Source organism: Pseudophryne corroboree, chromosome 2 (genome assembly GCF_028390025.1).
Source record: "Pseudophryne corroboree isolate aPseCor3 chromosome 2, aPseCor3.hap2, whole genome shotgun sequence".
In the NCBI taxonomy this organism is placed as follows: Eukaryota; Metazoa; Chordata; class Amphibia; order Anura; family Myobatrachidae; genus Pseudophryne; species Pseudophryne corroboree.
Genome location: NC_086445.1, coordinates 479,138,489 through 479,151,301, shown reverse-complemented (window position 1 = coordinate 479,151,301; position 12,813 = coordinate 479,138,489). Strand labels below are relative to the sequence as shown.

General features: G+C 45.0%; 1 protein-coding gene across 3 annotated transcripts in view; it reads left to right on the top strand.

Annotated features, from left to right (window-relative positions):
- The window catches only part of ASL (argininosuccinate lyase), a 201,269-nt gene that overhangs the window by 20,976 nt on the left and 167,480 nt on the right, over positions 1 to 12,813 (top strand). For 2 of the 3 annotated variants that reach the window (XM_063953841.1, XM_063953840.1), the window contains exon 3: positions 6,078 to 6,272. The exons of the other annotated variant lie outside the window; for it this stretch is intronic. In XM_063953841.1, coding sequence (XP_063809911.1) covers positions 6,078 to 6,272 — 195 coding nt within the window. The remainder of the gene's footprint in view (positions 1 to 6,077; positions 6,273 to 12,813) is intronic. 3 annotated transcript variants of the gene reach the window in all.

Genomic DNA, 12,813 nt, shown 5'->3' with positions numbered 1-12,813 from the left:
GCCACAAGTGGGTTCACTCCCAGTTGGATCCCTGGGCAATAGATATTGTATCTCAGGGATACAAGCTGGAATTCGAAGAGATGCCCCCTCACCGATACCTCAAATCGGCCCTGCCAGATTCTCCCCTCGAGAGGGAAATAGTGTTAACTGCAATTCACAAATTGTATCTTCAACAGGTGGTGGCCAAGGTTCCCCTCCTTCAACAAGGAAGGGGTTATTATTCGACCATGTTTGTAGTACCGAAACCGGACGGTTCGGTCAGACCCATATTGAATTTAAAATCCCTGAACAAATACCTGAAAAGGTTCAAGTTCAAGATGGAATCGCTCAGAGCGGTCATCGCAAGCCTGGAAGGGGGGGGATTTTATGGTGGCTCTGGACATAAAGGATGCATACCTTCATGTCCCCATTTTTCCACCTCATCAGGCGTACCTCAGATTTGTGGTACAGGATTGTCATTACCAATTTCAGACGTTGCCGTTTGGTCTCTCCGGCACTGAGAATATTTACCAAGGTAATGGCGGAAATGATGGTACTCCTGCGGAAGCAAGGGGTCACAATTATCCCATACTTGGATGATCTCCTCATAAAAGCGAGGTCAAAAGAGCAGTTGCTGATCAGCGTAGCACGCTCTCTGGATTCTAAATATTCCAAAGTCGCAGTTGATTCCTACGACTCGTCTGCCTTTCCTGGGCATGATTCTGGACACAGACCAGAGAAGGGTTTATCTCCCAATCGAGAAGGCTCAGGAACTCCATGACACTGGTCAGAAACCTATTAAAACCAAAACAGGTGTCGGTGCATCACTGCACGCGAGTCCTGGGAAAGATGGTGGCATCATACGAGGCCATTCCCTTCGGCAGGTTCCATGCGAGTACCTTTCAATGGGATTTACTGGACAAATGGTCTGGATCACATCTTCAGATGCATCGGTTAATCACCCTATCCCCCAGGGCCAGGGTGTCTCTCCTGTAGTGGCTGCAGAGTGCTCACCTTCTCGAGGGCCGCAGATTCGGCATTCGTCCTGGTGACCACGGATGCAAGCCTCCGAGGGTGGGGGGCAGTCACACAGGGAATTTTTTTTTCCAAGGTCTGTGGTTAAGTCAGGAGACTTGCCTTCACATCAACATCCTGGAACTAAGGGCCATATACAACGCCCTACGTCAAGCGGAGACCCTGCTTCGCGACCAACCGGTTCTGATTCAGTCAGACAACATCACCGCAGTGGCTCATGTAAACCGCCAAGGCGGCACAAGGAGCAGGGTGGCGATGGTGGAAGCCACCAGAATTCTTCGCTGGGCGGAGAATCATGTAAGCGCACTGTCAGCAGTGTTCATTCCGGGAGTGGACAACTGGGAAGCAGACTTCCTCAGCAGGCACGACCTCCACCTGGGAAAGTGGGGACTTCATCAAGAAGTCTTCACGCAGATTGCAAGTCGGTGGGAACTGCCACAGGTGGACATGATGGTATCCCGCCTCAACAAAAAGCTACAGAGGTATTGCGCCAGGTCAAGAGACCCTCAGGCGATAGCTGTGGATGCACTGGTGACACCGTGGGTGTTCCAGTCGGTCTATGTATTTCCTCCTCTTCCTCTCATACCCAAGGTGCTGAGAATCATAAGAAAGAGGAGTGAGAACAATACTCATTGTTCCGGATTGGCCAAGAAGGACTTGGTATCCAGATCTGCAAGAAATGCTCACAGAGGACCCGTGGCCTCTGCCTCTAAGAAAGGACTTGTTGCAACAGGGGCCCTGTCTGTTCCAAGACTTACCGCGGCTGCGTTTGACGGCATGGCGGTTGAACGCCGGATCCTAGCAGAAAAAGGCATTCCGGATGAGGTTATTCCTACGCTGATAAAGGCTAGGAAGGACGTGACGGCTCAACATTATCACCGTATATGGCGAAAATATGTTTCTTGGTGTGAGGCCAGGAATGCCCCTATGGAGGAATTCCAACTGGGCCGTTTCCTTCACTTCCTACAGTCGGGAGTGACTTTGGGACTAAAATTGGGTTCCATTAAGGTCCAGATTTCGGCTCTGTCCATTTTCTTTCAAAAAGAACTGGCTTCTCTGCCTAAAGTTCAGACGTTTGTAAAGGGAGTGCTGCATATTCAACCCCCTTTTGTGCCTCCAGTGGCACCTTGGGATCCTAACGTGGTGTTGAGTTTCCTGAAATCACACTGGTTTGAACCACTTAAAACGGTGGAGTTAAAATATCTCACGTGGAAGGTGGTCATGCTGTTAGCCTTGGCTTCGGCTAGGCGTGTGATAGAATTAGTGGCTTTGTCACATAAAAGCCCCTATCTGGTTTTCCATATGGATAGAGCAGAATTGCGGACCCGTCCACAATTTCTGCCAAAAGTGGTGTCATCTTTTCATATGAACCAACCTATTGTGGTGCCTGTGGCTACTCGTGACTTGGAGGATTCCGAGTTACTGGATGTGGTCAGGGCTTTGAAGGTTTATGTAGCCAGAACGGCTAGAGTCAGGAACACTGAGTCGCTGTTTATCCTGTATGCATCCAACAAGCTGGGTGCTCCTGCTTCAAAGCAAACTATTGCTCGCTGGATCTGTAACACGATTCAGCAGGCTCATTCTGCGGCTGGATTGCCGCTGCCAAAATCAGTTAAAGCCCATTCCACAAGGAAGGTGGACTCTTCTTGGGCGGCTGCCCGAGGGGTCTCGGCATTACAGCTTTGCCGAGCGGCTACTTGGTCAGGTTCAAACACTTTTGCAAAGTTCTACAAGTTTGATACCCTGGCTGAGGAGGACCTTGTGTTTGCTCAATCGGTGCTGCAGAGTCATCCGCACTTTCCCGCCCGTTTGGGAGCTTTGGTATAATCCCCATGGTCCTTACGGAGTCTCCAGCATCCACTAGGACGTTAGAGAAAATAAGATTTTACTTACCGGTAAATCTATTTCTCGTAGTCCGTAGTGGATGCTGAGCGCCCGTCCCAAGTGCGGACTTCTTCTGCAATGCTTGTATACAGTTATTGCTTGAATAAGGGTTATGTTATAGTTGCATCAGGGTTGAACTGATGCTCTGTTGTTGTTCATACTGTTAACTGGGTAAGTTTATCACAAGTTATACGGTGTGATTGGTGTGGCTGGTATGAGTCTTGCCCTGGATTATCAAAATCCTTTCCTTGTACTGTCAGCTCTTCCGGGCACAGTTTCTCTAACTGAGGTCTGGAGGAGGGACATAGAGGGAGGAGCCAGAGCACACCAGAATCTAAATTCTTTCTTAAAGTGCCCATGTCTCCTGCGGAGCCCGTCTATTCCCCATGGTCCTTACGGAGTCCCCAGCATCCACTACGGACTACGAGAAATAGATTTACCGGTAAGTAAAATCTTATTTTTAGGCACTATTACAATGTAGCCTAACATGTTAAATTTCTCCACAGGTAGCTGGTTAGAGACCTAAATGTTCTAGAGGGTGGTATTCAGTATGCCAGCTGTTGGGATCCCTATGCTCAGTATACTGGTGCCGGAATCCCGACACCCAGCATACCGACACCTATTCTCCCTCTTGGGGTCCACGACCCCCCTGGAGGGAGAATAAATAGCATGGCGCGCTTGGCACGCCACCGTGACTGCAGTGTGGCGAGCGCAGTGAGCCCGCAAGGGGCTTATTTGCGATCGCCCAGCTGTCAGTATGCCGGCGGTCGGGATCCCGGCCGCCGACATACCATATTACACCCGTTCTAGATTATTCAGATTTCTGCTCTTGGGTTAAATGTAAGTAAGGATATGTAATGGGGTGTGCTCTAACAAGAGTATTGAAAAGTTAATAATTTTGGCAATTTTATCACTGCTGATTTTCTCATCCCATAATTATCTAAATTCATCCGTGCACTAACATCTATACATATTGGGGTATATTTACTAAGATGGGAGTTCTATTTAAGATAGGATGTTGACAATAGCAACAAATAAGATTGTACTTCTCATTTATCTAGCACCTTCTAGAAGATAATACCTTGAATCTGATTGGTTGGTATGGGCAACATCCCATCTTAAATAGAACTCCCATGTTAGTAAATTTACCCCATTATTTCTGATCTTGCTACATTATTTGGATCTGGATAACATTTGGACAGCCCTAACTGCATCAGTGCCCAGCATGTCCTGTGACCAGTCTTACACAATAGGAGCTGGTCATGTGATCTGTAATGTCTGTGTGTGATGTACTAAATTCATTCATTGTTTTTTTTTATTGAATTTGCTGAAAGAGAAGTCAGTGAAGTTTTGCAATAGTACATGATGTTCTGGCTGTGTATTTGACCACTTAGTGTCCAGTGCAGCATATTGTCTTTACTTTATGGAAGACCAGTTTAAAAATTGGCAGTAGCAATAATTATCTGTTGTGTTTAAAAAAAAGTATTATAAATTCCACATATAACATATTATAATATCTATTTTCTCATCTCTCGTTAAGTATTGCCTGGAGACATTCTAAATATTTTACTCCGAAATACACAAGTAGTATGGTGAAATTGTAAACAATGGACTTTATGTTTACTAGAGATGAGCAGGTTCGGCTGTAACGCCAGAATTAACGCCAGTTTGTTTTTTTCTGGACTTTTCTTATTGGCTATCCAAAACACGTGACATCCGTGAGCCAATAAGATGCCGTTTTGAGAACCGAGTAAAACCGAACCCGCTCATCTCTAATTTTTACATGTTTGCATATTGGTGGTCATTCCAAGTTGTTCGCTCGTTAATTTTCTTCGCATCGCAGCGATTTTCCGCTATTTGCGCATGCGCAATGTTCGCACTGCGACTGCGCCAAGTAAATTTGCTATGAAGATTGGTATTTTACTCACGGCATTACGAGGTTTTTTCTTCGTTCTTGAGATCGGAGTGTGATTGACAGGAAGTGGGTGTTTCTGGGTGGAAACTGGCCGTTTTATGGGAGTGTTTGAAAAAACGCTACAGTTTCTGGGAAAAATGCGGGAGTGGCCGGAGAAACGGAGGAGTGTCTGGGCGAACGCTGGGTGTGTTTGTGACGTCAAACCAGGAACGACAAGCACTGAACTGATCGCACTGGAAGAGTAAGTCTCGAGCTACTCAGAAACTGCACAGAGAAGTCTTTTCGCAATATTGCGAATCTTTCGTTCTCAATTTTGATAAGCTAAGATTCACTGCCAGAGGGCGGCAGCTTAGCGTTTGCAATGCTGCTAAAAGCAGCTAGCGAGCGAACAACTCGGAATGAGGGCCCTTATGTACTAGATTTGAGAACATTAGTGAAATGTGTGGAATTACCTAATATGGTGTCCCATGTTTTTAACAGTTACTTATTGCTTATACACCACTTTCATCAGACAGCCGCTGCACTTTACAGCACCTATAAGATAATAGGCATGTCCCAAACCAACCGGAGGATCACAGATGCATGTTCAGAGAGCAAGAAGCTGAGTCTTTGCCAGAAGGACCTATAGGCAAGCCACATACTGTTGAATGGGATGAGGTTGGAAGAAATATAGATTTTATGATACAGCATTATAGTTTCCTGGCTAGGCGTAACTAAACTACCATTGGCTTCAAATTTATTCTGCAGCAGGACAACAACCCCAAACATACAGCCATTCAGAACTATCTTCAGCATAAAGAACAACGAGTCCTAGAAGTGATGATATTGCCCCCACAGAGCCCCGATCTCAACATCATCGATTCTGTCTGGGATTACATCAATAGACAGAAGGATATGAACAAGCCTACATCCACAGAAGTTCTGTGGTTAGTTCTCCAAGATGTTTGGAACAACCTCCCTGCTGAGTTCCTTCAAAAACTGTGTGCAAGTGTATCTAGAAGAATTGATGCCATTTTGATGGCAATGGGTGGTCACACCAAATCTTGATTTGATTTAGATTTCTCTACTGTTCATTCAATTTGCTTTTTGTTAATTGCTAAAAATAAACTATTAACACTTTATTAACACTTCAGTAGTGTTTTTGAAAGCATTCTTTCTTTGCAGTATTTTTTCCACACCTGCCTAAAGCTTTTGCACAGTACTGTACCTATGCCTTTTAAATATTGTGATTTGATGGTTGTTATGGTGTTTGTATTTATTTCAGGGAGATAAGCTATGGGGTGGCAGATTTGTTGGCAGCATTGACCCCATCATGGAAATGTTCAATTCTTCAGTATCATATGACAAGAGGATGTGGTCAGCTGATATCCGAGGAAGTCAAGCATACGTAAAAGCCTTGGAAAAAGCTGGACTAGTCAGCATATCTGAAATGGAACAGATTGTCACTGGCCTCGATCAGGTAATGCTTGTATGGCATTGAGATCGTCTTGACTTTTACTCCAAACTTTATATTGGAATATTTTGAGACAGCTTGTTGTCTTTGTACCCAGGGCAAACAGGGATAAAGTAGATATGTACGCACAGCATCACTTCTTATTCATGATGCAAGGCTAGCAATAATATAATTTTGGGCTGTGATGGACACATTTAATACTTAGATTAGGGTTCTATAGTGTATTTTGCTAAATATATAACTGGAACCTAAAAATATGTCTTTCCAAAGTTGTTTTTTTTTAACTTCTTTTCTAATTTCTCATTGTGCGTGTGTGTATGTATCTATCTATCTATCTATCTATCTATCTATCTATCTATCTATCTATCTATCTATCAGCGCTGTCCCTAGCTGTGGCTGGCGTCAGCTACTGGCTGACAGGAGAACTCGCTTGAGTAGTGAGATTTTTTGCATGCCAGAGGAGCCGGCCTGGAGGGGAGACAGTGCATAAACACTAAGCTGGTGTGCTGTGCTCTCTAATGGGGATTGCCGAAGGGGATAGTTATCATTCCCCCGCTCCGGCATATAATATGTTCTTACATCTTGTCGATGTAGCTTCCTGCTTCGCCTCGGTAATTAGTCGAATCAGGAAGTGTTATAGTGACACGATCCGTGCCGCTATAATACATCTGCCCCACATTTACGAACACTCAGTGACATGTGGTCAGGGTAGGCAGGGGAGGCAGAGCCTCACCTCTCATACTCCAGAATTTTAACACTACAAATTATTAGAATAATACAATGATGATTATAAATATAATCTTTGGTTATTCTAATAATTTTTATAGTCCAGACAATGGGGGCATCGCGGCAGTCTGAATTACTATGCATAGTGCACACTCGTGGCAGGCGCAATGCGCATGTGCAGCCAGTGAGATGCGTAAGCATCTCACTGGTGCGATCGCCTCTGCCTAACGCGATGGTTAGCCCCCTACCAGCGCGATGGTTAGCCCCCTACCAGCGCACAGTAACTGCCCTGGCAGGAAGCTACTTGTCAGGTACAAAAGCACTGCCGCCGTGCGATGCTTTTGTACCTGTACAGGGGGAATGGCAGGGCCTGACATGCGGGGCGGACTAGCCCCGTGCTGGGCATCCCCCCCCACATGTCAGAGTAAATGATCGTAGATGTGCTAAATGTAGCACATCTACGATCAACTCTGCATTACCCCCAATAACGTATATATGTATATATGCACAGTCGAGTTACATTATTATAACCACCTCCTGCATTTGATGTTGGCAGCGCCTGGCCAATAAAGTATGTCACGTATCGTGCACTGGCTTCGTGGGTATATAAGCTGGGCAATAGGCTGTCTGCACACATCAGTCATTGCTGTCATGGGTAAAAGGGGTAATTAATCCAAGTTGCAAAAAGGGATATTTATCGGCTTTTGGGCTAAGTGTGGCAATATTTCTGAAGCAGTACAGTTTGGGAACTGTTCACGTGCTGCTGTAATGGCACCATTACAAAAATCCAACGTAGAAACTGCGTAGCACCATGTGTAATTGATGTGAAAGGTAAATGTTGGCTCCGAAGGTGCGCGAGAGCCAACTGACACCCTACAGTGGAGCAGCTTACCGTCATAATAAACCTGGGGGCTACCAGATGTTTGTCTAAAATGACAGTTCAGCCCATCTAGTTGCTGTCCGCGCTGCACATGGTGGTTACTCTGGCTATTGGCTGGTGGTCATAATAATGTGACACAACGTGTGTTTGTACAGTGCTTCCGGAAAGTATTCACAGTGCTTCACTTTTTCCACATTTATTATGTTACAGCCTTATACCAAAGTGGAATAAATAAATAAAAAATCCTCAAAATTATACACACAATACCCGATAATGACAACGTGAAAAAAAGTTTCTTGAGATTTTTGAAAATTTATTAAAAACAAAAAACTAAGCAATCATATGTACATAAGTGTTTGCAGCCTTTGCCATGAAGCTCAAAATTGAGCTCGGGTGCTTCCTGTTTCTACTGATCATCCTTGAGATGTTCCTACAGCTTAATTGGAGTCCACCTGTTGTAAAATTCAGTTGATTGGACATGATTTGGAAAGGCACACACCTGTCTATATAAGATCCCACACTTGACAGTGCATGTCTGAGCACAAACCAAGCATGAAGTCAATGGAATTGTCTGTAGACCTCCAAGACAGGATTGTCTCGAAGTACAAACCTGGGGAAGAGTACAGATAAATATCTGCTGCTTTGAAGGTCCCAATGAGCACAGTGGCCTCCATCATCCGTAAATGGAAGAAGTTCGGAACCACCAGGACTCTTCCTAGAGCTTGCTGGCCGTCTAAATTGAGCGATCGGGGAAGAAGGGCCCTAGTCAGGGAGGTGACTAAGATCCCGATGGTTACTCTGTCAGAGCTACAGCATTCCTCTGTGGAGAGAGGAGAACCTTCCAGAAGGACAACCATCTCTACAGCAATCCACCAATCAGGCCTGTATCGTAGAGTGGCCAGACGGAAGCGTCTCCTTAGTAAAAAGCACATGGCAGCCCATCTGGAGTTTGCCAAAATGCACCTGAAGGACTCTCAGGTCATGAGAAACAAAATTCTCTCATCTGATGAGACAAAGATTGAACTCTTTGGCGTGAATGCCAGGCGTCATGTTTGGAGGAAACCAGACACCGCTCATCACCAGGCCAATACCATCCCTACAGTGAAGCATGGTGGCGGCAGTATCCTGCTGTGGGGATGTTTTTCAGCAGCAGGAACTGGGAGACTAGTCAGGATAGAGGGAAAGATGAATGCAGCAATGTACAGAGACATCCTGGATGAAAACCTGCTCCAGAGCGCTCTTGACCCCAGACTGGGGTGACTGTTCATCTTTCAGTTGGACGACGACCCTAAGCAGTGTCGGACTGGGGCATGAAGGGCCAATGGGGGAATGCTGTTGTAGGGGCCCATGCTTAAGGGTGTGGCCAGGCTCCAGTGGGAGCGTGGACAGCCACCACAGAGGTTTGGCTAACCATTACAGAGTACATGTTCTGTCCCCCTTGGTAGATATATAATAAAATTCTTGTGAAGTATAATGTAACATATGTATAATGCACAATTCAAGTACACTAGGATAGAGTTTGTAACCTGATCCCTAGAGGAGAGGGGAGGGCCCCAGACATTGGGGCCCACCGGTGGTTTCCCCTGTTCCCCTGTGGGCCAGTCCGACCCTGACCTTAAGCACACAGCCAAGATATCAAAGGCGTGTCTTCAGGACAACTCTGTGAATGTCTTTGAGTGGCCCAGCAAGAGCCCAGACTTCAATCCGATTGAACATCTCTAGGGAGATCTGAAAATGGCTGTGCACTGACGCTTCCCATCCAACCTGATGGAGCTTGAGAGGTGCTGCAAAGAGGAATGGGCGAAACTGCCCAAAGATAGGTGTGCCAAGCTTGTGGCATCATATTCAAAAAGAAATGAGGCTGTAATTGCTGCCAAAGGTGCATCAACAAAGTATTGAGCAAAGGCTGTGAATACTTATGTACACGTGATTTCTTAGTTTTTTTTATTTTTAAAAAATCTGCAAAAATCTCAAATAACCGTTGTTATTATGAGGTATTGTGCGTAGAATTTTGAGGGGAAAAAATTAATTCATATTTTGAAATAAGTCTGTAACATAACCTAATGTGTAAAAAGTGAAGCGCTGTGAATACTTTCCAGCTGTACTGTGTGTGTATGTATATATGTGTGTATATATATATATATATATATATATATATATTTATTTATATATATATATATTGTTATAAAAAAACACGAGGATCCACTGCACTCTTCATTCCCAGGGGAGGGGTGCACTCATGTGCTCCCTATCCCTAGGTTGGGGTGCGGTGGGCTGTGACCACCAAACTCAAATATACATATACAGAGAACCCTGCATTCTCCTTGGCAGCTTCATTCACCTTAATGCTTTAGTATACATCTGAATAAACAACGGGGTTTTGGTTTATGAATTGTACAATGCATGTAAGCTTGCGGCCCACTCCACGGGACCCCATTTCACCGCAAGTCCTACTCTATCACATAAACTTTCACATACATTTTTTCTAGGGACCTTGCTAGTGCTGTCTCATAAGGGAAAATGTGCTTACCTGGTTTAAAGCTTACGTGCCACACTTATGGCTTTTAAAAGGTAAGACAGTCACCAAAACAACTACACAAGTGTGCTTACCTGGTAAGCACCTTGATTTCCTTGGCTGTGTGCTTAGGGTCGTTGTCCTGCTGAAAGATGAACTTTCGCCCCAGTCTGAGGTCAAGAGCGCTCTGGAGCAGGTTTTTATCCAGGATGTCTCACTCTGTACATTGCTGGGATTATATATATATCAAGTATATATGGTCAGGCGCTGTGACGAGTAGCTTAGCCCAGCAGCTGTATAAATAAGGGATAGTCCAACCCTTAAAAACCAAAGTAGAGAAAAAGATAAATTTGTACAGCGCTAGATTGACACAGAATACTTTTCACAATAAATTTGTTTAATTATGTAGAAAATTAATTACACGATAAAAGATGGTTAAAATAACACTATAATAAATATAGATAGAACTTCATACTCGTGTATGTCTCACTACTATGACCTTGGTGTACTTAATGACCCTTTTGCATTCTTGCACCAATAATAATACAGTCACTAATAAGGACCAAAATAAGGATGAATCATCCAATTAGATGTGTTTTACCAAAGCTGTGTCCCAATTTGGGAGGCTCCTGTAAAAACTGGTTCGTGTGGCTACGGCAACAGATGACGGAGTCCTGGTTCACAGAGGGCAACAAACACCAGTGGTGGAATCCTAGTTTTGGCAAGTATTCTGTATTCCAAATGGTTGAGGTCTCCAAGGAAGATTTGTAGTCAGTGGCACTGCTGGCACTGGAGTCCTGGTTCACAGAAAGAAATAGGTCCACAAAAGTCCTGACTGTAGAAGTTTGGATGGTGATGGTCACAAATGGTACACCCAAGGTCACAGGTTGTGACCTTGGGTGTACCATTTGTGACCAGCACCATCACCATCCAAACTTCTACAGTTCCATTTTGAAATAAGGCTGTAACATAACAAAATGTGGAAAAAGTGAAGCGCTGTGAATACTTTCCAGATGCACTGTACATATATACACATACATATATATATATACACGGTTGTGTCACATTATTATGACCACCAGCTAATAGCCAGAGTAATCGCAGTGTGCTGCGCGAATAGCAACTAGATGGCCTTAACTGTCATTTTAGACAAACCTCTGGTAGCCCCCAGGTTCATTATGATGGTGAGCTGCTCCACTGTAGGGTGTCAGTTGGCCCTCGCGCACCTTTTGGAGCCGACGTTTACCTTTCACATCAATTGCACATGGTGCTCCGCAGGGTATAAATATGTTGTAATCCATCACAAACTCCAGCCCGCTGACAAAGTCTTACGATGAAATACATTAGGGTGGAGTCTTTGATAGCTTGGTAGTCATCGGTTAGAGTGGGAGCACGATGCACAGCAGCCTGGTGATCCCCTGCAGCAGCTTCCAGACCAGGGAGAAGGAGCCGTTTGGATTACAGCGTGTCAGCAGGCAAGTGTTCCAGATAGCATTCGATGGTTATACCTGTATATCGTGGAGTCATGTGGTAACCAGTCCACCCTGGTTGCCGTTTTTGGTACGGTTAATACACATTCGTTTGTTATGTCCTTGAATGTTTTTTTTAATAAATGTATGGTTGTACAGTATGGAGCGCCCCCCAATCTTTTTGTATATCTAACAGATTCTTCCAAGTGACTGTGGAATACATTGAGGAGAGCAGCAGTCCTTAAAGGGACTTAGGGGGTCATTCCGAGTTGATTGCACGTAGCAACTTTTTGCTGCTCGTGAGATAAACCTGACTCCGCCTATGGGGGAGTGTATTTTAGCATAGCAGGGCTGCGAACGCTTGTGCAGCCCTGATATGCTAAAAAAGTTTCAAGTAAAACAAGACCAGGGCTGCAGTTACTCACCCAGTGCGACGGATCCAGCGATGAAGGTCCCGGTCCTGACGTCAGACATCTGCCCTCCAAATGCCTGGATCCGCCTGCGTTGGAATCACCACGCCTGGAAAACGGTGAGTATCTGCCCCGGAACACCTCCCGTCTGTCCGTCTTCTTTCTCGCAGGTGGCGTCGTTGCCCGGCGACGATCTTCGCCAGGCAACGACGCACGTGCGCAATGCGTCCGCCACGCATGTGCATTTCTGACCCATTCGCACCACAGCAAAGAACAGCTGCGTGCGAACGGGTCAGAATGACCCCCTTAGTGTTTGTACATTGAAAAGATTTTTTTTATCTTTGTCAAGACAGGTATCAGAGACATCCTCACATCATGGAGTCAGGAGACATGATGTGAGGATGTCTCTGATACCTGTCTCGACTTATATTGAACATACTGTATGCTGACTCAATAAAGACCTTCTTTGGATTTTAATTGGTCTACGTGACCTTCCTGGAAATATTTGTAGAACATAGACTGTTACCATTGTGGAGCACCCCACAGA